This window comes from Haliaeetus albicilla, chromosome 7, assembly GCF_947461875.1.
Source record: "Haliaeetus albicilla chromosome 7, bHalAlb1.1, whole genome shotgun sequence".
Lineage (NCBI taxonomy): Eukaryota > Metazoa > Chordata > Aves > Accipitriformes > Accipitridae > Haliaeetus > Haliaeetus albicilla.
The window spans coordinates 23774271-23800136 of record NC_091489.1 but is presented as its reverse complement, the minus strand read 5'-3'; the positions used below and the strand labels follow the sequence as shown (position 1 = coordinate 23800136).

The window sequence follows — 25866 nt, the reverse complement described above, 5'->3', positions numbered from 1 at the left end:
TTTCACAATGTGGGTGAAGGATCACAAATCCAACCCTAAGAAGGCTTAAAGTCTAGTGAAACAAATGTCCATTTCAACAAAGAATGGTTTTACTTCATCATATTTGAAGATCTGCTCTTATACCTTGCTATGAAAGTGCATTACCCTAATGAAAACCAGTTAATTTTGGGCAGATTTTTTTTCTGATTTCACTTTAAAAAGATTTAAAAGTCCCACCAGAACTGGAGTCTTTTTAATATTTCAGCACTAGCAGCAAAAAGCTCAAAAAAAGCAAATAACTTTTCAGACATTTTCCTTAGTTGAAAACCAAGTTCTCAGCTGGAAAAGAAGTGTATGAAATAAGTTCTTGCTCAATATACCATCTAAATCAACAGAAACACATATTTGTGGGATTTTCTTACAGTAGTTTATGCAACATTGTGGGAAGCAGCGAATGATTGAGACTGAAGTATTGGAGGGTATAGTTCACAGCTGACTCTAATACAATGATGTATGTTTTCTATAGAAAGAATAAGAAAGAATAAATTTCCTCTGTAATACTCTCAGAGACACGATGGTGAGAGGCTATAAGTCTAAGAGCTCACTCACTGACTTACCTTATACAGTAAGCTGACATCACGATTTTTTATTACAATATGTACTAATCAAGAGAAAAAAGCTTTATAATTTATAAGAGCAGTGGAAGGACAGAGGGACAGAGCTAATGCCTTTGACTGTAAGCTTTGGCTACAATACTTGGGAATGACAGAAAATTGCAATTTAAATTGCAAGAGTTTTTTCTTGCAAGAATTGTAAGAATTGTAAGAATTTTTATTGCATCCTAGGTTATTTATGTTGTGGATGAAGCCTGTGCAGTGATTTACACTATTTGTAAGGTGGGGAATTTCTTGACGTTAGGTAGCTATAAAGAAGGGCTTAAACAGTAAAATAAATGATGCAGGATGGAGTGTTGCTGATTTTGTATGATTTGGAAGTTTTGAAACTGGGCTGGCTGATCAAGCCTGCATAGTATTACTGCACCTGCATGTGATATCAGAATCAGGGATATTATGAATAATATATAGTTATAAATGTTAAATAAATTATGTCAGACAGAGTTTTGGTTACTTAGCATTCTCAGTCAAAGGAAAGTTTAAGAGTGAAGGACATTTATTTTCTTGATGTTTTACCCTCATCTTCCAGGGAGGAAGGCATATTTTCTGGCAAAAAGATAGTCCTTCCACCTGCCTGCAGACACCTGTGGAATTTAAATAGCTTTTCTATGTAGAATCACAGCAATGGGACTTGTATAAATGACTGGGATTTTTTGAACTAAAGCTCAGTGCACTGGGGATTATGGGAGTTTTGTCTTTTATGGTTTAGTATTTTTTCTTCTTGACTACTGAAAAAAGATTCCTGGAGGTGGCTGAAGTTGACATGACAGACCACAGCAGATGCTTGCGGTCTGTCATGTAATGCAAATAATTCATGCTTCTCAACATTAATTACTAGCTTGTCAAAAGACAATAACCTGCATCATAAAAGGTGATGCATGATGTGATAGGCAAAGCCATTTTTTAGTTGTAACTGTTTTCTTCAGAAGACATTATGGTTCTTTGACCTAAAAGACAAGGAGCCAAAAGGCTAAAGCTGTTGAATTGGCGTTGAATGTTTTTTTTCTGATTCTGAAGTTTTGAGGCGATGGCTATCACTGTCAAGACCTCATTTCTTAATAAATGAGCACTTTGACTAGCTTCTTTGAGAATCATTCTATTCTTATTGATAGATGATCTGTTTAAAAATAGCTTATTCCTCTATTTTGAGGAAAAGAAATGAAGAGAGGTTGTAGCAGGGTGAATGTGTTAGTTCACAGAGCATTAGCAATATGGCTTGCAATCTGGGGTTGCATTAACTGTTGTTCTCATTGTACTAAAAGGTGACACAGACAAAGCCATTTTCATCTCTCAGCAGCTTTTGGTATTATTTACTTGCTGACTTGTACATCCTTGAAAAAAGCTGAAATATTCTTGAGCGGTTGCTTTTCAGTATTTTGAGAGTTCATAGGTTCATTATGAATTCTCATTTCTTCAGCTGAGAATTTTCTCCTGTGATGTCCAATGGAAATGCCATGAGCAGCCTTCATCTCCTAAATGTATGGGAGTGTTCGTAAAAATACAGGTTATATAATGTATTACATATGTGATGGACAGACAGTTCTAAAACACTGTCCTCCTGCCTTGGCACTTGGATTAGAGCTCATAGCTCATATAGTTAGCTTTAAGAAATGTGAAATAATGAGAAGAGAGTTGAATGGTGTCCTCATCACTTCAAGTTGGAGAAAATGTGAATGCTTCTAATAATCCAGATTCATGATATAGGTCAAAAGTAGATTCCCTGGTGTATTTGGATAACATTAGGTGTGACCACTGTATTTAGTGAGAAGAATTAACTTCTCTTCAGGACAGTCCTTGGCATGTTTATTCAGATCTTTGTTACTTTGATTCAGGTTTCCCTTCAGAGATCATAAAGAAGTTGAAGCCATCATTGAATATCACAGCTCAATTATTAAATTTAAAGTATCGGTTTCTTCAGTGACCCTGATCCATTAACCCTGCCTTATTGATTTGGACACTAGAAAGGACAAATTGCTCAAATGAATTGGATGTCAGTTTTGTATTGGGATTTACATTTGCTTGACAATGGCATCTTATCTGCTCAGGTGGCAAAGGCAGTCTTTTATCTTTTATATTTCATCCCATATGAATGAAATATATATATTTTCCATTAATATACAACCTGACCATAATATGGTCATCTACAGGAATTCTCATAGAAGGAAAGAAATTGAATCAAGGAGTACAAAGAGGCACAAGAAGAACATTCCAGTTCTTTTTTTCTGCTCAGTTTTACCGATCAAAATAAACAATGTACTGAAAATCAGTTTAGATGTTTAACTATTGTTTATAAAGGTATAAAGAAAATAAATATGTTCCATTCTTACCAAAATGAAAATAAATTACATGTAAATGAGTATGAAAAAGAAAATGCAGTTAAACACAGAAAAGCATATTCTGATGTTTTAGTTAATGCTATTGTAAAATTACGATAAAGGTTACAGAAAAGGTTATGGAAACAAAAGTAAAGGTTATAGAAACAATTATACTCATCAGCATCACTTTTGGCCAGATCTTAGCTAGTGTGCATGTTAACATGTCTCAGTGAAGGTAGTGAAGCTAGCCAGTAAAATGTACTGAATTTACTGTGAATTTATTTAGCTTTAACTCTTCAGCCGCACAGACTCTTATTATGGAGATAGCATCCTCATATGCTAAGATGAGGTCATATTGTCATCTTTATATACTAGCTGCTTTCCAGGAGGATGTGACATCAAGTCTGTGTTTCCAGAAATATGTAAAAATGACAAATGAGCCAAACTTGTCACCTGTTTTTGCCTAAGGTATAACCTTATTTTGCTACTACAATTTTACATGCTGCATAAGGATTTCCCTGAATTACCTAAAACCAGAAGAAGTAGAGGAAAAACACTAGGCAGAAGACATCAGTGTCCATTACCTGCATTGACCTGATTCACTATGAAAATAGGAGAAGATTCAATGAAGTTCGTTCTAGAAAGTTAAAACCATACAAAGCATTGGGTTAGCCACAGCCGTGGGTGTAATACTTTTTTTTCCCCCCCCTTTTCACAGGAAAACACATCTCCTCTTCCTCCCACTGTTTCAGACTGTCTGCGGGCTGATGTTAGGATCCCTGTTGCTCGGAGCCAAAATTGTTCCAACTACCCAGAAGGGCTGACCTTCATCCGCAGTTTCCTCTATCCTCCCAGTGAGCATGGTTCTTTTTATAGCTAGAACTTAGAAAGTCTTAATCAGCTGGATGTGGGTTTATGTTTAAACATATACCCAAACACCAAAACAAACTTCTGCGGATCAGCATGTTGGGCAGAAAAAGGTTTCCAGTGTTTGTAGACTGACCAAAAGCAGGGCAACTGCTACTTTTATCTAAATATTTTCGGTTTAGAACATTTAAGTTTTTCTTTAAAAAATTGAACAATTTGAATTTGATGAAAACTGGTTGGAAAGATGTAAAGGGCTGTCCCTCTTCCTCTGTATGAATATTAATTTCCTATTGTCAAATTTGATGATTACTTTGTTGAACACATTTTACAAACAAATTTGGATATATGTTTGCAGTAGGATCATACACTCGTGCTCAAATGTAAAAAAAAATTGAATTACATGTACCTGCAATTTATAGTGACATATGAATCAAATTCATCTTTGTATAATATTTCATGAATTTTTACTTTGTTCTTTTATATAGACTTCAATTCATCTGCTCTTGAACAGTATGATGCCTTACTCACCAGCAATATTGTTCCCATGTATAGAGCTTTCAGAGGTAGATTGCAACGTTTTGATTAATTTTTATTATTTTTTTGTAATTATGGTTCTGGATTTGATAAAGCTATGACAAAGACTTAAAAACATTAATGGGTGGCCTGCAGTATATCCAGATCTTGTGCAAATGTATTTAAAACTTTTTAAAAGTAGATGTTTGAAACTTTAAAATGCACTTATTTAAGTTAATTTTTTTTCCATGTATAGTCCTGTCTGACCTCTGCTTTGGTGTACCTGTTCACTTCTGAATTTCCTCTTCATCTCTTGTGTGCTGTCCTAACAAGAAATCCTAGCTATGAAGCTCTCATGAAAATTTCCCCTTGGGGAAATGCTCAAGGTGAATGAAAATAGCACTTTTTCTTTCCTTTTGGAAGGTCTCAAGAGAAAACAGGATGAAGTTTGTAATCAATGGCCTGATACAGTGCCTGTTTCATCAAGCAGAAACTCAAACCAGATGATATTAATCTTGGAATATTTATTTCAGGCAGGTGTTTCTATTATACAAGTGCAATAAGTTACATTAACTCTTTCCATCCAGTCTGACTCACATTTGTTCATAATCACTGTTAAGAAATTTTCTACAACTTCATATCGTCCTGTTTTACTCTTAGGCCTAGGCTCATTTTCTTAGACAAAGGATAAAAAGAGGAATTGTGTAAGGAAAAAGCTGGAGGCAAAGCAATGATTTAACTACCTTTCTAATGCCCTCAGACCTCATTTATTCATTCACCCATGCCATATAAAAAACAGAGATCCAGAAAGCCTAATTGGCTTTAATCTTCCAATTAAATCAAGGACATTATGAAAAATCCAATTTTCCAAGAAAACTCTACAGGAGATTTAAACTTACAAGAAGTTACTCTAGACCATAAGCAAGAGGTAAATCAGTAGGGGATGCCCTCAACTCCCCAGGTGCATCTGGGTTTTTTGCCATGATAGCTGTAAATATTTGAATAGTCTCACTAGCTTATATCCTATAAATTGTACTTTCTCAAATAACAGCTGTGAAATAAGCCAAATTGTCTAGTGATATTTGACATGAGTTCTGTAGAGTTAGACTAACTCTCAGGTGGTGAATATTGCTCTCACAAAGCTGTTATCTCAGTTCCTACTAATTGGCAGAGTTGCAGGTGCTAGCAGATAGGCCAGAAATTAATGACCTCTCAGCTCTAAAACTGTAGCTTCAGCCTTATCTCAAATGCATTATCTCCAGTAGTGCAATGGAACTTGCAGAGCTATAATAGCATTTACCATGCCTTTTTCAATGATGTGTGAGAGTATGTCCCTTCTGATGAAATCCAAATTTTGTGTTAGAAAGAGTTGATTTCACAGGCAGTTTAGTTTGGAACTTTTTATTATTCATCTATAGCAAAAAAGGAAATAGGTTCTTTTTCTTTAGTGGTGAAATAACTTCAAATTTATGTAAATATGCTTGTATTTTCTTTTAATGACAGACATATGGGACTATTTCCATAATGTGCTGCTTCAGGAGTATGCTAGAGAAAGGAATGGAGTAAATGTTATCAGTGGACCAGTGTTTGATTACAATTACGATGGCCATTTTGATACTTTTGATGAAATTAAGCGGTAAGTACGTGAAAAGCTAGAAGCCAAACTCCAGATTATTTCCCACTGTATTTCCACACAAACTTCTATTCAAGAAGAACAAGAAACAAGTATCACAGAGAATGGAGTATTCCCTTTATAATACTAAACCCACTGTTGCTCATACAACAGCAAATACTCCTGCAAACAGATACAGTACTGTAGAAGTTGAAGTTCCAGTAAAGAGAAAAAAGCTTTGCAGTTACATGTGGATCTATGTACACATGCACAGATACAGACCAGTAATTTGTTTCCCAAGCTTATGCCTAGATTTTGGGGCCTCTGCAACAGAAATACTGGGAGAATAGATGACATCTAAATATACAGATGATGTGCTTTAGTGTAATTTTCTGACTTTCATGTTGTGCTTACTCACCTGTTTGTTGTTCCTCCCTATTGTCTCAGACTGATGTGTTTTATCAAAGATCAGATTTCTGTGTTTGCTTTCACTGAATCATGTAACTGAGAATGCAAAGTGTAACGTTCCTGAGTGCTACCTTTGCATAGCTATGGCTTACACAAGTCACTTGAAGGTCTGACAAGTTCTAGGTACATTTTAGTGAGCTCTGGTAGCATAACAAAATACATTTAAAAATTCATCTGTGTGTAGAAACAGGAATAAGAGAAGACTTGCATAAAAAAAATCTGTAAAAGAGAAATATAAAAGATAAAGACCAATTATTTATGTTAGTGAATGAGGACAGAAGGAGGAAAAAACAGAATAAAAAAAAAACAATATAGATCGTTCCAAATATAGGTAAAATGCCTTGTGACAGTAAGAATGCTTATGTAGTAGAAAAATGCTGGGAAATCTACACAGCTGAATCTGTCACTGGAGATGTTTTATTCAAGGCTAGACTTAATACCACATCTGTCAAAAATGGTTTGAGAATGGGAAAATCAGCTCTGCCACGAAGTAGGAGGGTGGAAGGGAGGAGAGACTAGAACTTCCTTCCAAGCAGAATGCTGCAATATCCAGTTGACCACATAATGTCTACAGTTTGGAATAAGCATGTTTTATTCAGCATGGTTAGTCAGTCATATGAAGCAGTATAATGATTTCTGTGATGGTGTTTTTTTGAATACTGAAGATGTATGGCAAATTTGGGAAGTGTTCAACTCCTCATAACTTTATACACAAAAGTGACTATGTTCACAGAATAGCCAGAAAAGGGAAGCAAAGACAGTTTCAATCAGGTATCCTAAACTAGTTTCTATAGCACATAGCCACAATTCATCATTCCAGCATTTCTTGCTGGCAAGGAACCAGAAGCTAATTTTCTCATCACTCTTCCCCAATTCAGTTTCATGTGGTTGAAATTCTTAATGTAATGAAGGGCAACTATGATGCTCTATCCTGCCTCTTCCAGATGTAGAGATCTTTGGCTTTGGCAAAATAGTGTTGACCATGTAAGCAATCCTGTTGGTTTCAGTGGGACTGCTTGTAGCAAAAGGACTAATCCATGTGTGTGTGGCTGTTCATGAAACAGATAGTGAGGCTGTCTATCCCATCAGGTATTTATTTCAATTATAAAATAAATAAAAGTCATATAGTAGTGAAAGATCTATGCTGAGATAAGTTCTTTAAATTACTAATGGCATCAGTGGTTTTAATACTTGATATCTAGATAAATCCCTTAATTAATATTTGTTTTCTAGGCATGTAAACAATACAGAAATCCCTGTCCCAACCCACTACTTTGTGGTTCTGACTAGCTGCAAGAACAAGTCCTATACTCCACTGAACTGTTCAGGCTCCTTGGATGCTTTGTCTTTTATCATTCCTCATCGACCTGACAACACTGAAAGCTGTGCTGTAAGTACAGTTCTATGCTCCTGCATACCAATGAGCTTTGTGAACTGATTCCCAGTGGGATCCAGTCATCTGGAGAATCTTTAGAAGTCTAAGTGTTTAATTAATCCATTCCCCATGAGCTGAGAGCTAAAGCGATGACTAGGAGGGTAAGAAGCTCCAGGAGAGGTAGCTGGAAACTAATGAGCTGACAGGAAGGCAAGGAAGAAGAAGAAAGGAGGGTTTGATAAGAGCACTTGGAAATGCTGTCACCTGAGAAGGGCTGAGAACAGCAGCACAGCCAACAGGGTGATGAGATAGCTTTATGGAAGGCTGCAGGATAAACTTACTCCAGAGGTAACAGAGGACTTTGAGTGTTATTCCCTTCAGTGTAGCTAGAATTCCTTCAATCCTTTGTTCCGCCTTTATAAAAAATTAGACAGTAGGCATTTAGATGGATAGTTCTGCAGTGGAAGTTCATACTTGAATTAGATGAAATCTATGCTTACCATTAACAGTGTAAATCTCATGTTTTGTAGCAAACAAAAGAAATTAGCTGAGTGTAATATGCATTGTTGAGCCAGCTGAGTGTCTATTCCATCAACTCTGGGATGCAGAAGGTTCCTTAGCTTAGTGTGTGTATTACAGTCTCCCCACATACAAGTATAGCTGCACAGACTTGAACTGGCCCTCAAAGCAATACAATTGTGTTTATTCAGTTTATTTATAACTTTGAACTCATAACTCCAGACAGGTACAAGCTTGCACTGCTTAGAAACAAGCAGTTTCTATTATACAAGTGCAATAAGTTACAAGTTGGGTGTCTCCTCATTTGTGGTGTGGATAATCCACAACTGACCAGTTATCTTTTTGGTAGCTGAAAGTTGACTAAATATATGAAATAAATTATTTGAATGAATTAGTCTTTATACTTTAGAAATCAACATCTGTTATTTCTAAAGCTTAGCCATAAACCCCAAATATCATTGTACTTCATATTCATTGTGTCTTGCAGTGCCATAAATTTAGTGAACCATTTGTGTCAGAAACAGATACTGTTAATGGAAAAGCAAATTACCATCTGTTTGCAAAAAAACTTTTGTAGTAAAAGAATTGAACAATAACATTTTTGATTGATTAGTGCTTACATTTCTATTGTTTTCCCTGTCTCTCTAGCAATTATTATTGCTGTCCAACAATCAGACTGAGCTGCTGTAAGGACTTTGTTCAGGTTGCCAGGTGTCTGTTGTCTGGCTAGCCTGAGCACTGCAGCTAATTTATACTGTAACTAAAACTGTCCTTACTTGTGTGTTTAAAACCCGACTCAACTGTACTTTGTAGTTAAAGGTCATACTTGCCATTTCAGCATAATTTTTCTCCTCTGTTACTTCAGAAGTGCAGAAGTGGGGAGAGGGGACATCCATTTGATTCTGTTTAAATGAGATCCCTAAATGCAAGGCTGTAAAGATGTCTAGGAAAACCTGAAAGAAGTTTTACCAACTGGAGGCCTTTAGTCTGTCAAACCAGTTAAAACACTGATTATTGTCTAACTAACACCATGCCACCAAACAACAGAATGCCTTTTAGTTGTTTGAATGTTGTTCTTGTTTGTTTTGGCAGGAAAATAAGACACTTTCCGAATGGGTTGAAGAAAGAGTTCAGGCTCATTCTGCACGTGTTCGGGATGTGGAGCTGCTAACTGGGCTTGACCTTTACCAGGAAAGAAAGGAACCCATCTCCGAGATCTTACAGCTAAAGACATTTTTGCCAATATTTGATACTGAAATTAACTGAGTATCTGTTAAAAAAGTGTCAGTGCTTGGAAGAAAGCAAATTTAAGTGATTTAACTTTTTTCCTTGCTAAAGTATGTAGGAAACATGACTACAGCTCTTCTATAGGAAAACACACTTAGAGGAGCTAATTTCATTTTTCAAATGCATGTTCTTTGGTCAAGTGTTTTGTGCCAATTGAATAAAAATTGCCTAAAGTAAATCAAATCATCATTGCTCAGCCAGGGTTTCAAAACAGAGAATATTTTATTAGTAGTGGTTTGAAAAAAAGCTGCAAAAGGAACATGTTTCATAGTAGAGAGAACCCAGAATTGTAAACTGTATAGAAAATATTTCTATAATGCAGTTGGAAAGTGAAGCAGTTTGAGAGGAGTGTGTGGGTTTTCTCTCCTGTGTTTATCAGAGAGGTTATAGTTATCTAATACTAGTATGTCCTGAAATGTTCTGAATTTTTCTTTCTCACCTATTACTTCACGTAGAAACTGCTATATATTTAAAAAACATATTCAGACTTGCAGGAAGTTTGTATACAGTGGAAGTGTCTTCTATGATCATCCCCTGTGTTTTCCACTTGAGTTAATTCATTATGCTAGTAATGAGTGAAGTGAAGTTAGAGTAAACAAGGTATATTCTGTACCCTTCAGAAATCTTAAAGCATTCTGAACATGAAGAGGTAAAAGAAACACTCTAGCCAGAAGAATTTTGTCTAGATATTTACATGTGTTTGCAACGATTTCTAAATGCCTGGCAATGTCTAAATGTTTGTATCTGTTTTTAAATACTTAAGCCTGAGATTAGAGCACAAAAACAGTGGTGACATCCAAAAAATAGTCAGTGTTCCTTTCCATAGTGACTTTAGCCATAGACTTTCTAACTCACACTGTGCTGTACATGAATTACTACTGAGGGCAGGTAAGTGGGACAAGGCAGTGGAAATTCCCAGATTCTGCTATTACAGAAATGTCACGCATTAATTGAGTGTTGAGCTGATTTTCTCCACTGAAAATGCTGCTAAGCACAGGTATAAATAACAGCAGACAATTGACCATTTGTCTGATTTATCGGCACAGTGGGGGAGTTTTAAAGAAGCATGTCAAAGAGCGTTTCAATCTGTAACTAACTGTGGAATGAAGGAGATATGTCTGTTTAAAAAAGGAAGCTTTAAAAGCCTATAGAAAAAAAAGTCAAAACCACCACAGGACATATTTTTCCCCACGTCTTAGATGATCAGTGTATGCACATACAGTCCAAACATAGCTTAGCAATATTTATTTCACATCGAGATGTGGGACCAAGCTGAATGTCAAGATTTATATCTTTGGTTAAACCATTACACCACTTCCCATGGAATTGTATTTCACCCTGCAACACTGTGGCATCTAACTCAGTCCATCTAAATCTGAGACTTATGCTAAACTGCCTCAATTAAGAATACAACTGATTTTTCACTGCATAGTAAATCATACCCTAACTCTAGTCAATAAGCCTACATAACATACTAATTTAGGTATGTAAATTAACTAGTCTAGAATAATAAATTTAATTTCAGAGATAAGAAGAAGAAATAGCCTCTTAAGAGTATAATATTTGGTATGTCTACATTAGCAATTTAAAGTAGAACTAGCTTGACTGATGTGATGTTGTTGTGACTTGGTATATTTAAGTTTGAATTAACCCCTGTATCACCAACCATGGCAACAATACAAGTTTCAGGCCAGTACTCTAGTTCAATGATGAAAGCAAATTTCTGGTGTAGTTATGCCTTTGTGACCAGTTACACTCATGTTTGAATTATGTATATCTTTGGGTACCTGCATGAAGAAATAATGTCTTTGAGGTTTGCCCAGACTTCTGAAAATTAATTTCATCCATGCTCTTACATGCGACAGGTACCAGACTTATTTAGCAGCAAAACTAATTCTCTGTTCTCCTTCACAACATTCTTCACTATTCTTCTTTATCAAAACATCTAGCCTTCCCTCCCCAAAAGTACCCCACCCTGCTGATAAAAGTTGGCCCCTTCTGCATAAAGATCCCTGCCTATCAGGCTGACAAAAACTACTTCTCATTCAGTGTTTGTATAGCATCTAACACAAGAGGATCTTGATCATATATTTGGGTTTTATGCAAACTTTTGTGGTAATGGAGTCTGAAGTTGCAGTTACTCTAAGAAAGCAAATATGAAAGTGGTTTTGCTATAGTCATGTTTATTTCCCCTACTATTCATTCAGCGGTCATAATATCTAGCCTTCAAAAGTGCAGTGGGTCATTTACAGATAGAAGTATGGAGATTGCATAGGAATATCTAACTGAAATTTTTCTGTGAGTAAAGGACTTGGTTCTTAGCCCTTTGTTCTTCCTTTGGCACTGATGCCTGGGTACTCTCTTCAGGTTGCAGAGTCTCCAGCTTTCTAAGTGCCAGTTCTCTATGCAGTATCATACAGCTTCTGTCACACCCTGTGATGTAAACTCTGCTACAAACTGCTTCTGGCAGCATCGTGTTTCCTCTCCTTCTCCCCAGAGGCTGTAATGTCCATCTGTTAGTTGATCTTGTGGTTTCATAGGCCTCCTTAAACCTGTTGCATATTTTGGTACAGGAACAATGACGGGAAGTTTTCTTTCCCCCACCACTACTAAGTTCAACCAGGGAGCCTTGTCATTGACAGCTTTAGAACATGTCTGGATTTCTGACTGATTTGGTGGAAAACTGTGGGCTAAGTTTTCTTGTTCTCCCTTCCATAGTTACATGAGCCACTGCCTGTAGTGGTGACTGGGAGAACTAGTAGTGAAGTTGATGATAGAATGATGATTAGGGGACAGATTTGGCTCTGTGTACCACCCTTGTATCACGTAATGAAAGCTGCACATGGGAGGAAGTGCACTGTCAAAGCCTGGAGATTTATGCAAGGGAAATTCATTAGCATTTGGGCTTTGGTGACTTTATCTAAAATTTTTAACAGGTTCATAGGTTTGCACAGGCATTTTTGTTTAAATTTGAAAACAAATGTAATGCCTTATCCATTTATAGAAATAAAAAATAAAAAAATCTTGCCAGTTCATAAGAAAACACTCAATACTGTGAACATATGGTTGCATTACCAGTAGAGATATAGCCTGAAACTTATGCAGTTCCCTAAGACATTTGTACAGAAATTTTCCTTTTTGAAATAGGGTAACTCCGGCAATTTGCATGGAGATGGAAATGAATAGCTGCCTGAAACAGAATTCATGTGCCACCAAAGCTACAAACTACAGCACAGTCATTCCAAGAATCTAAAAAATTTATTTTATTTAAATAACATTGACCTGGAACATTTCAGCCACTTGTTTCAAGACTCTTAACTGGTTGTCCTCGTTTGCATTTCAAAAGAAAAGAATACTTATTCTTCATTAAAGTTATCAAATATACAAAAGTTATGGTATGTAGAGGAGAGTACGAGGGAAATAAGTTCTATCTTGTAGCTCAAAGGCAGTGAAACTGTATGTGACATTGTAAGAAGTCTACTTGGGACATGTTCCTTACTGTAGAAAAGCAGAACAAAAGAACAGTTGACTGAATGTATAAGATTGATTTTTTTTTTTACTCAAAAATGCTAAGAAATTCAGAAGTTAAAATAAAGAAACTGTAAAAGTAACAACAAATAGACAATAACACATAGTAAAACCAGCATATGGCAAATATTTAATTTAAAAACATACTACTTTGATAACCACTCTGCTTTATCCTGAGAACTAAGAAATAGTTTCTGAAAGTTTCAAACTCTCCTATTTCCTAGGGGATGTGGGTCTAACTTCCTCAAAATGGCAAGCCCTTTGTTTTTGTGATTTTTAGCCAGTTTTGGGACCCCTAAGTATGAAGCTGGAGTGTAATAGGTGTAAATCAATCTGCTGACTTTAAAAGCAGATGTTGCTGAGTCCCAGCTCTCGTAGCCACCTTATGTGTGAGAATTAAAAATGTAAATTCTGTAAAACATGATTTTCCATAGACCACTGTTGAAGCTGAGAAACTGAGCACTGCTGTAGCGACTGAAAATCTGAACTCAGGAGGATCTGCCTGTTTCCGTCTCTTATGTGTCAGGTTTTTTGAGTTTTAGAGTATTAGAACCAAACCTGTAAGCAAATACAGAAATTAGGCACTACCTAACAATGGGAATGCCTCAAAGGTTGCAAGGCTAATCATTGTGCCTTTTCAGGAATGCTTTTTGAAGCCAGTGTCTTTATTTATTGTTAGGAAATTTTCTTAGTGGCAGAATACAAGCCTGCTATTCTGTAGGCAGGATAAAGGAGTTTTCTCAAAATCCTGCATTTCAGATATGCCTGGACTTTTTTGTATGAGTGGCTTAACACTTACCAGCACAGATGGAAGCTGTATCAGTCAGCTGTAAACATAAACACTCAATTTGATCAACCAAAAAACTTTTCATAATAACTCTGGGAACCAACAATCTTTCTGTCCTCCTCTTATTATCGTATGCAGGACATGCCACAGAATTCTCTCTCAAATCTCAGGAGTAACCAGCTCTCCAGGGGAAGAAAAGGGACTGATGGGGAATGGCTGAGAAAAAACATTTTGGAAAGGAATGCCCCTTTTGCTTTGCAGGCAAGCCAGTAAATGTAATTTCCATCTATTCAGCTGTTCTGGTTTGGATTATTTTATTTCCCATTGCTATTTGTTTTCAGGAGAAAAGCTGATAGATTTGTGTCTAATTAGCAAAACTACAGCTGTGAATACCATTTCTGTCATCACTAGATCATTGGAAGGATATTCCCATCAGCCAAGAATGTAAAACATGCTTCAGACATGATAGTTGGTTTTAATTTCTCTTCATGAATTTCTCCTCCATTTTAGGCAAAAGGATGCCTTTTCTCTTTCTGGGAGCACATTTTCATGCAGCAGCAGATTAGTTTGCAGCCCTCCTTTCCAGTCTTCCCTAAGGGGCATTGTCCACATCTTTACATCTCACCAGTTTATATTCTTCTAAATTTTTTGTTCAGATTACAGATGCTGGATATCTCCCTAGCACCATTAAGCATTTCAAATCAGTCTTCAGTTACAAGAAGGAAGAAGGGCGGAAAAAAAGCACTGTCTGAATGCAGAAAAAAATAGAATATTCAAGTTTTTGTTCCTTCACATTTTTAAAAGCTTAACTGCAGACCCATGGGAAAGGTGAGTTCAGACTGTTGCTTACTCTAATTTTTTCCACAGAAAGAGAAATCTTGCCTCATTTCCTTTTCTCAGTTATGAGTTAGATCACATTTTACATGGTATGCAACTTAGTCTTATGGGAATAGTACATAGTTTTGGAAACAGTTTAGCTACATGTGCTTAGGAAATGCACATGATATGATCTCATATTTGTTATAGTAAATTTTTATTTATGAACATTGCCGACAACTTTCAGGCTCTGTCTGGCATATCAAACAAGCTTCTGGTGGTTTGGCAGCAAATAATTCCCTATAATCCTGGTTCCTAAAGGCACAGTCAGATGCAGTGACAGCAAACAGGATGCTGTCTGGTGGGAAAGCAGAGGAATGAGAAAAGAGAAGGAGATGGCAATGAGGCATATTTCAAAAAGGACTGGTAATGTTCCCCTAGGAGACTGTGGGCTGTGGAGGGCACAAGGACTGGCCAGTGACCCCTTTTTGTAGTTGACCCACAGCATTGGGTATAAGAAGCAACCACACCAATTTCTATTTTTTGTGCAGTGTGTCACTGGCTGTATCTGCTGTCCAGCATCTTCCTTTTCCCATGGTTTCTGCTTATTTTTTCTCTTACTCCAATATGTGTCTTTTTCTCCTCCCAGCCCCAGTCATATTTCTCCCCAGCACCCGTGGCTCAATGTGATCTCTGGCTTCTCCAGCTGTTGCCACTTGCAATGAAAGGAGTCCCCATTCCTTTCTCCAACTTGGCCCTTAGCATTTGGCTCAACTGTTCATGTGCCAACCATACTCCCTAAACAATTAATTTGGAATAAAACCAGTATGTAAACTAGCTCCCTGCTCAGTCTTTGGGACTGTGATCACTGCCACCTGTGCTTTCTCAGACCAGAAATGATGCTGCTTCTGCAACTCAGGACTTTCAGAAAGCTTAAGTGTAAAGTGATTAATATAGTCATTAAAATCATGTGGCTTCTGCCAAAGTAATAGGATGAGCTATGAGAAGTCCAGAAATAAGTGTTTTCAATGACAAAAGACTTTAACATTTTATGATAACATGTATGTCATTATAACTGTCCTCTGAGGTACTGATTTCATTTAACATACTGGTGTAAAGACCCTTAGACAGAAAATTTCTGTTGGTCTGAATGACCTGTGGGTGAGAATTTCTAAGTAAACATCATCGTATGAGAAATGCTGTAAAACTGTATGGGTTATAGAAGTATATATAGTCTTTCTTTCACTATCTTCTTTATGTGTGAAATGTTTAAGAGAATTAATCCAGCAGAAATGTTGTCAGTGGTACTACCAAATGTTCTAGTTATTAAAAGCTACCAAGTGTTAAAAGTTATGCATAAAAGCAATGTTAAAGCTTTCTAGAAATAGAAATAAAAATAGGATAAAGATTTTTGTATCTCGCACAAAGACGCGCAGTGTATATTTCAAAGTAGCAGGAATTGATACCTGCTGTTAGTGCAGTCATGGAAAGCTCCCTCTTTCCCAGTCATGAACAACCTAATACAACCATGGACAGATTGCTGTAATATTGCTTGACAAATTTGCTGATTGATTGCTGTAAAAAACAGGTCCTGGTGAAACACAACTGTTGAATGACATAAAGTCAAAAGGCAAGTTGTCTAACTGATTCCTGGAACATCTCAGAAACTTTATGAAACTCACTGTAAGAAAGATTATTTTTCTCATAGGAATTGATTTTCTATTTTCTGTGATATGTTTCTATACTGCGATTAATGCAGAATAAATGCAGAGAAAAATAGCACTGACAAACTTTGTATGTTCTGGCTAAAGCTTCTGCTTTATGAATCACTGAATCCACAGTCTACTTCTTGTCCAACAAAGCTGCACAGCATTCTGGACAGCTATAGCATGGGATAATGATACACGGGACATGACACACCAGCGTGGTGTTTATACTCAGGGATTTTCCTGTGTGACATCTTGGATGGTTTACTGAGGTTTGAGGTTAAACTGAAGAAAACAATTATTTCCTTCTGGTTTCTGATAATCCATCTGCTTTTTAACTACTTGGTGTAATTTGTGAACTGCTGTCAACTTCTATGTATCACTTTGAATACAAATGAGGTATTCCATGTGTATTGGTGGTGGACTTGGCTGAACCTAATAACAACTGCAGTGATGCCCTAATGGCCAAGTAGAGGAGAGGAAACAAAGAATTGCATATTTTCTGCTTTAGATATTAATTCTGAGTGGTTTCACATATAGCCGCTTACAGGTTTGGCCAGCTCAGACTAGATGGCACAAGGATTGTGTTGTAGACCTGGAATCACCATTAGTGGCAGTGAAACTTCCAAGAAAGTGGTCTTAGTCATCCTGAAGCCTGTACAGAGTTCGCCCAGAGCTGCAGCAGTCTCTTGCCTAACCAAAAGCTTGCTTGAAAGTGAAAAAGGAGGTGACTGTCACTGATGACATCTCCCCATCTTGGATTGCTAGTTGTCAGTAGCTAAGCAGCTTGTCAAATAGTTGTCCGCATGGTCTCCAGAGGTAGTTGTAGGTAGAGACAGAGTAGAACTGATGTAAGGCTGGCTAATGCACATTGATGATACATTTTTGTTGCTACTTAATATGTGAAGAGGGCTTCAAACTGTAAGGGAACATTGTGATTCCAGTCACTGAAGAGGTGATTTCAGTTTGGAGCAGGAGCGAAGGAAGGCTCCTGCTACGATATGGAAAATTAAGCCCCTATGTTCTTACTTACTTTAATCTCTTCTCAAACAATAAGAGATTTTAAAAGCTTTTCTTGCTTAGCAGAGCAAACCCAGAACCCGAGAGGAGATAAACCACTCTTTCTAGCTGTATTGCTAGGAGTGGTAGTAGTGATGAACAGCAGAGAAAGAAAAAAAGAGGTATCTATGCTATAGAACAATGCTGGCACCAAATAATTAGAATGATAAATTTGAGCAGTAGATTCCAGCTTGAAATTGGAAGACAGATTCTCACTAGTAAGCTTCTGGAACAGCTACTCAATGGAAATTGCAAGGGATAAACAAAACTACTTTTAAGAAAGAGCTTGGTCAACTATGAATCAGCCTGAATTACACAGTTACCCATGATAACAGGGAACTGCCTCAATGACTCAGTTGGATCTGTGTTCTTTGCCTCAATGAATAACAATTAAATGAAAGACAAAAAAAGGCATTTTCACTGTAGAAAGGTAATACAAGAACTGTTTGATTGAGACAGTGCTCAAGGACATTTAACAGAGATTAACACCAGAAGACCTTATGGCCAGGAACTTGAGAAACTTACCTGGGTTTATTGCAACTTAAATAAAAAGTATCTGTGTTGCCAGGGTTTGTATGAGCACTGCTCATGCTGCCATTTCAGCAGTCCTAGCTCCTGCTCTGGTTTCACTGCTTGTGAATCATCTTCCTGAACACTTGGATAGGAAAACTGTTCCCTACTTGCTTTACTTCCAGCTATGTTTGTGAGGTTGGGAAGTATGTGTGTGGATGACTGAAGGAAAAGACAGTGGGGAAGGTCTGAAGGAAAAGGTGATGGGGAGGATCCTTTATTCCAAGGGTGGAGTTGTAATGCAACTCATCAATACTGCCTTCCTGTATTGACTTTATTGACTGTTTTGCACAACATCTGCAAGAATATGTGAAAGAGAGCCTCTCTGAAATGTAACAACAGGACATGTCACGGTGAGCCAGAAAATGTCTGTACAAAGTGCCTTTGATTAATTAGGGGAAAAAAGGGCATGGATAGAGTTGGTCAGAAAAAGCTTAATAAAACTTAGTTGGGGGTTTGTTGGGGTTTTTTTGGTATAAATTAGTCAGCTCACTGAAATGAAATAATTTTGCAGAGTCTGAATTTGTTCTCAGTGGTGTCCCAACACAACCTTGTCAGCCAAACAATTTTCAGAACCAGATTAGATGCCAACATATTATCTCCATGGCTTTTTTTTCAGGCTTCTCCCAAGCTGACAGACAACCTGAATTCATTGAGTCCTGGCTGACAGCCATGCTGCACCATGGCTGGATGAGCTGGCAAAATCCATAGTTGGAGCAGCTTGCAGGTACAAGCTTGATGCTGGATTTTGTACAACTTGAGTGTCTTAACAACTAGCCTGCTACTTATTTTGTTGCCTTTCTGTCTGACTGCTCTCCCCATCTAAAAGATGGCTCTGACCTGGTGCAGGATGTGAGAGTTTCTGAAGTCCTAAAAATGCCCTCAGGACAGGAAATTTTTTCCAGCACAGCGTTTCTGCCACGACTCTCCTCTTCAGCACATCCAAAACTCATGCTGTTGTCCTTGCTTTCTTTGCCAAAATCCTATTCCAACTCCTCATAAGAAAAAGATATGTGAATTTTAGTTGGAACATATACAGAGACTGGGGCAAGGCGGTTTGGCTAAAAAGAGCCCAGACACATGATGGAGGATACGGTAGTTACTGCATCTACTCAGAAGCTTTCATTGCAGAGAAACTGCCTTGCAGGTCATTCCCATTTATATTCAATGAGAGCAGTCAGTCAGAAGATGGAGAAGAAATGCAGGAGGCCAAAGGCAATTAAATGTATTAAATTACCTAGATGTGAGAGCTGATTGACTGAGTAACTATTACGTGACTATCATAATAGCTGGGTCCCTGCCTCTTTATTATTTTGGATACAGAATGCAGCTGTTGATCACTATTCATCAGAATCATTATTTTGTTAGTGACAGTAGACTACTCAGCTGTTATCCTAGGATGCTGGACAGTGGAAAGACCCACCTGTTTTATCATTTGCAGACTTCCAGAGTAGTTGAAAAAAAAAAAATATATCTACCTTTCTGTCCACTTTTCAACTATCTAGGGGACACGCAGTGTATAAGATAGACACCAATGGCTGAGAAATAACCTCAGAAAGAAGATCAGAGGGAAATTCATTCATATTCACTGATGCATGACCTAAAACTGATACGCTGGAGCTTTAGAATTTTATACCACAAAGGGGAAGAATGAGCAGATTTACTGCCTTGTAGCTTTTATAAAAAGGTTATTCCAAATACTTTTCATGTAAGCCTTGCAAGGATACAGTATTTATGTAGTTCATAGGGTACAATTAATGCTTACTTATCTCTGCTCTCTACATAAAACTTCTAAAAAGATAGATATCTGGCATGTACTTTGAGACTTTAAGCTCACACACAGAAAGGAGTATAGTAATATTTTCCTTGCATCCTCAAAACTCATTCCATTAATATCCATCTTCCAATCACTAGTGGAAAAGCTAAACAATAATTTTGCTAACATGTAGCTTTTGTTTGTAAACAAAGTACAGACTGAATGGAGTACAAGGGCAGCGGCACTGCTGGAACTGGCCATCAGTGTTTGGGATTCATCCCACTTTATTACCTGGTGCCTACTGACTAGTTCATTTTTGGGACTGGTGATTGTGGTGAGAAACCAGGTCACGGTGGGAGCCCCAGTTGCTGATCCTGTGTAAGCAGGCCTCCTTATCTGGTCAGTCTTCCTGATCAATCTCAGTGTTGTTGAGCTGGATTTCCTCATATTAGAGAGATGCGAGTCATGGAAAGAGACAGGCTTGGGGCTCCTGTACTATAAATTGTGCTAGTAAAGAGGGCTGTGACAAAAGCCAGAGAAAATGTCTCTGTGAGGCATCAGGCGAAGAAACTATGGCTTGTCTACACGGGGAAATAGTCTGTGTCGTTTCTGTGGAAAAGCTAATCTGCATTTACAGAATCCTCTTAGACACTCCCATTGCTCTCTAAGAATGCCAAGAAGAACATGGACCTATGCCCAAAGTTTTCCTCATTCCATAATTGTACATGCTCTGAAAGCCCATGGGGCATGGTGGATTGCTAAACCAGAGGAATATGGGCCATGACTTCTGACTGTCAATGAAAGCGCATCATTACTTCATCTTAAGGAATTTTTTGCCTTACCCCTCTCCTCCCTGGAGAGTAATTAAAAGTAAACTCCAGATCTTTTTCTAAAAAGGCTAGATTAAAAACATGATTTGAGATTAAAAATATAAGAAGATCTTGTCTAGCTGTTTGATTAACGGTTCTAACCACGTGTCACAGGGCATCACTATGAGTCAACTTGCTGTCAATGAATGCTATCATGATTATCGACACTGAACAAGTCTGAAAGGCTAACTAACAAAGAAGTGCCTTAGCACAAATGCTTTGTCATCTTCAAAATATCAGCTATCACTATTATTCAAATGCTTTCTCTGGGAATTATGCTGCAATTCAGAAGATAAGTGTAAGTACCAGGGTGACTAAGAGCAATGACCCTGTGGTGAGTAAACACCCTGAAAGCGTTATAGGAAGATACCTCCTGAAGATAAGCAATTCTTCAGATGCTTAAATGGCTAGTCTGAGACAAACTGATTTACCAATAACTTGTAAACTGTGGCCAAGCTATCTGGTACACAGAGCTCTTGGAACTTTCCATGAAAAAGGAACCCCAAACAGAAATAAACATTCACTAAAAATACACCATGTTTCTTTCTGGAGTGAGGGTAAAATGACTTTTAGACACCACTAACATCCTGGTTGAGTCAATTCAACCTCCCTTAAAATACATAGTTGGGTTTGGTTGAACATGTTAGTTTTTAAATGGTGACAGTCTAAAGAAACATCCCTACAAGATAAAAGTGTGGGTTTTTTTTCGTACCTTCTTACAAAAAGACAAATGAATAGAAAAATCAATAGAAAAAAAAGAGGAGCTCTTTGTCAGGTAAATTTCATGCACCTGCCTTTTGAGATATTTTCCTTTTTTCCAGCTTCTTAGTCCTCGCATGAAAGGCTTATATCAGAAGGCAACACTTGCACAGTCTCTGCATTACATATCCTACAGCAAGGGATACTTAGCCAAGATTTGCTGAGTAATACAGACTTTCTCATAAGTGATGGGCTACTGAGAAACTGGGGACAAACAAGTTTAGGCAAGGGAAGAAAATATGAAATGAGCAAATCTCTCTAACATCTGAAGATAATCTGGTTGTGGCATGTCCATATAGGGAATTAGTTAAATGTAGACATCTGCAAAAAAAAGTTTGTTAACAAACTCGACATAAATTATTTGGAAGTTTTATAAAGGATACGTAAGTCTACTCCTCAGATGATTTGTTTGCAAATTATGTGGGAACAAAGAGTGGATAGAATAGTGAATGGGCTGAGAGTTTGCTGCCTGAAATACCCAGTGAAGGCTGGAGTCAGCAGAGGAGTGGCTGCTCTGTTTGTAAAAGACCTGCTTTTTGTTATTCTACTTCATTAATAGCTTCAGGAGTATTGCCTTCCACTTCTCTTATGGGCTACAAGAAGGTATGAAAGGAGAATAGTAGAGACTGGAAGACTTTTGTTTCTACTATTACTTCATCTTGATTGTGGAGCCAGTATTGACCAACTCACCATGTGTCCCTTCAGGACTGGTTTACCACATGTTCCCTAGATGGGTCTGTCAGCCTCACCTGCAGACTCCAATTCTCTTTGTCCACTAACAAAATTATGACTCATATCAACCTACTCAAATTCTGCTCTGAAAGTAGAGCAGTGGGTTGAGTTTGGATAATGAGATATCCCTTGTGATCTTCTGGGCTCCTGAAGATCTTGCCTAGAGCACCTTGTATAGACCTTGAATCAAACCTGGAAGATGAGCTTCCTGGCGTTCCCTGAAGCCTGAATTAGCTGTTGTTCCTGACACCTACTCTGGTCAATCTCTGGACAGTCTTTTGATGATGCCCAGGTCAGGCATAATATGCCCAGGCCATAAAGTAGCAGGGATTCAGCAGTAGGCACCCTGCTAGAGACTTCATGCTGGTTCTCAAAAAAAGGGGTAGGTGCAGTGCCCTGCCCCAGAACACCTACTGCATCCTTCAGATGTCATCCTGAAGGATTTTTTTTTATTTTTTTTTTTTTTTACTACAATTATTTAAACATGCATTGTTTCCTTTTCTTGGCGGGCTTCTTGCCTGGGCCATGTCCCAGAAAATGGTTTCATTTTATCACTCTGAAGCAGTTTTACCAGAAGCAATGTTGTGCATCCTCTTGTACTTTAATATTTCTAAAGATCTGTTTTCATAAATGCAAAGGAGGCAAACTATGGAGCCCAGAAGAATACTACTAAAATGTTGTCCAGGAATTTCCCTGGGTAGTTTTTTTGTTGTGGGAGGCTAAGAGGAAGTGGCATGGATTAACTGGGTGACAGGGCAGAGTTGAAGATTCTAGAATTGAAGGAGGACTGGGGTGAGCTCTGGTGCTGGTAATACCCACTCACACTATTTGGAGACAAGAGTGTGAATATTTCCTACCAGGAGACAGGATTTCCCTGCTTGGTGAATTTTTCTGTACATGCATGCTTGCATCAAGCCAGAAGAAACACAGAAGCAGAATGGGTGAGCAGCAGATAGGAACCTGGGTGCAGGCTGATGTGGCAGTGCGAGGACAGGCATTTATTCCTGACAGTAGTAACAAGTTAGACCCTAACATTAGATAGTTGTTTCCATTGGAAAAGAGTTACAGTCTTCCTGAGAAAACATGATTCTAGTCAGTTTACTTAGAGATTATTAGAGCGCCTTACAATTCATGGTTGATTAAAATTTATATACAGAAGTTGTTCTTAAACAGTATTTAAGCTTTCAAAAGTGTTTGTGCACAGACCTGTCAGGATTGCAAAATCAGATGTCTGAAGGCTGTGATGGTCAAGACTCCAGAAACATGGAGTACTTGTTGTTGTTACTCTGAAGCACAGAAATGCCACAACTATTCAAATTACTTGGAGGCTTCATGGATGTCCTTTTACGGAGCGGAAATTTGATCCAAACAACAAAATGTTTTCATTAGGTGTTTTGTTCTATTGAATCTGATCATCTCCTAAACTTACAATGCTTGCATATACAGCACTGAAATTCAGATGAATGAGAAACAGCATCTGCATCATTAAAAACCAAAGACAAACTTCCCCTCTCTTTCCTCCCAGGTGCTCCTCTCCCTCCCTTCTGGAGATCTTTGAGTTTTCTCTCTTGAGTTTTCCAGTTGGTCTTAACATTATACTTGTCAACTGTAATGTTAATAATGTTAATATTAATGTTAATAATGTTTAAACTCCTGTCTTATGCCTTCAGTAGTTGTTTGTTGGTTTTTTTTTCTGAAAGGAATAACAAATGATACTTTCCTCATTATCCCTGCACATAGTATTTTAATTGTGTGGATTTTATCAAGTAATAACATATTTTACAATACCAGATATTTCCTTAAATGTGCAACAGGTTCCTGGATCATCTGCGGTCTGTTAAAACACTGGAAGAAACAACTTGCATTGTGAAAATCACAAACTTTTTTTTCATGATAAGTCAGTGCAGGCAGTCTTAAAGCATCATTCTGAGTACTTTTCAAAAGTATTTTCCAGAATCTTGTTTTGATGACATTTTAGTGTGTTCATATGAAATGGATGTTGTTCCAACAGTGAAATACAAACTTGACATTCCATGTGCTTCCTTCCAGCAAAAAGGTAGTGAATGCCAATTCCTGTAGCTGTTGAAAAGGAGACATGTAGCATCTGAATGGTAATGCTACTATACAGGGCATAGGACTTTCTTGCATTACACTGACCTATATATTTTATGTGATGACAATAATTACTAAAATTTAAAGAGGTATTTCTTCAGGCACCAAGAATTAAACTGCAAAACTTCCTGCTACAGAATGGGGTAGATGTTAAAAGTGTGCCTGTGTTGAAAAAGTGGTTAGATATGATGAAAAATTATCTCAAACAGTATTTAGCAGGAGACCTTCCCTCTGGCTCAAAAATCTTCTCAGCTGCAGGTCTTTGACTGCTCTTTAACCTGATTTAATACAGCAGTTGTTGTACTCTTAGGCATGAAATAAAAGTGGATTTCAAAACTGTTTATATGATTCAGGAATATAAATCTGTCTGGAGATGCAGGATGTGCATTCCTAAATTCTTTAGGCATTTTTTCAAATCTCTGCCCCCAGTTGACCATCTATGTTGAAAGCCTTTTTTTTTTCCCCCATCCCTGTTTGTACTGAATCTTGTTCACTTCAAGTTGTCAAAAATCAATGAGACGTAAGGGGATTTCTCAATGTGATTTAGGGTGATGAGGCTGGGCCTTAGGAATACATCTAACAGATTCAGATGAGAGTTAGCTGATGTAATTTCACAGCAGTCTTTCTATATGTTACCTTCTGGATCACCAAGTTGTTATAGATGTCTTAGAAGAAACGGGTTTTAAGGCAGGAACTGAAAGAGGAGTTGGTTGTAGTATGTCTGTATCATGCAGAGACCAGCATGGATGAGAACACAAGTACGCCTTCTGTTTATTTATCTAGTTTAAATCGTAACACAACATTTAACTTGTGAAAGAATGTTTTATCTTCTTTAAATCACCAGCTAGCTGCAGTGGATGTTACAGTACCTACACTATTGCTTTGTTCTGGACTCCTCTCAGATTGATAAACACTGCTTTTAATTTCACTAGCATCACTGAATTAAGCCTTCAGGTCTTCAAGAAACCACTGGACTAGTTACTCTAATACAGTATTTTTCCTTTTTTTTCCTTCTTGTTGGTGAACATCCTACAATTTTTCCATGGTAGGTACAAAAGTATTCTTCCTGGTAATAGGCTTGCCTGTGCAGACAACTTAGATATGGTTAGGGGATTAGGGATTAAAACTGTGTATACTAGAGAGATTACACTGATAACAGCATAATGAATGTCTGCTTGGGTAGCATTAAACTATTCAAACATCTTATAATGTGCTTCCCACCAAATACTGCCAATACATTGTCATCACATCAGGATTTTATAGTTTAAAGGTGTTGAGGCATTTTTTCTGAAATCAAATAAAGGAATTTTTATATAGTTTGGAGAGACAGGTAATCACTGTCAAGCAAGTATTTCCTATTGCTAAAATAAAGGCTTTTCATAGTTCGCTTGTATTGTTGCCAGCAATCTAACAACTGTTAGATTAATAGTTATTAAATTTGCAATAATATATGCCAAACTAATACTGAAAGCAGGCGGGATTATGCCATTTTTCTTGAAGACCAGTAAAAGCCAAAAAATGGGTAATTCTTTGCAAAAACAATTTTGTGTACTTATCAAAAAG

General features: G+C 37.5%; 1 protein-coding gene across 1 annotated transcript in view; it reads left to right on the top strand.

Moving 5' to 3' along the window:
• The window catches only part of ENPP3 (ectonucleotide pyrophosphatase/phosphodiesterase 3), a 41717-nt gene extending 31611 nt beyond the window's left edge, over positions 1-10106 (top strand). Inside the window, exons 21-25 of the mRNA XM_069787318.1 lie at positions 3687-3822; positions 4321-4398; positions 5852-5984; positions 7662-7818; positions 9415-10106. Of these exons, the coding sequence (XP_069643419.1) occupies positions 3687-3822; positions 4321-4398; positions 5852-5984; positions 7662-7818; positions 9415-9588 (678 nt within the window). The 3' untranslated portion in view covers positions 9589-10106. The remainder of the gene's footprint in view (positions 1-3686; positions 3823-4320; positions 4399-5851; positions 5985-7661; positions 7819-9414) is intronic.
• The last annotated feature ends 15760 nt before the right edge of the window (positions 10107-25866 follow it).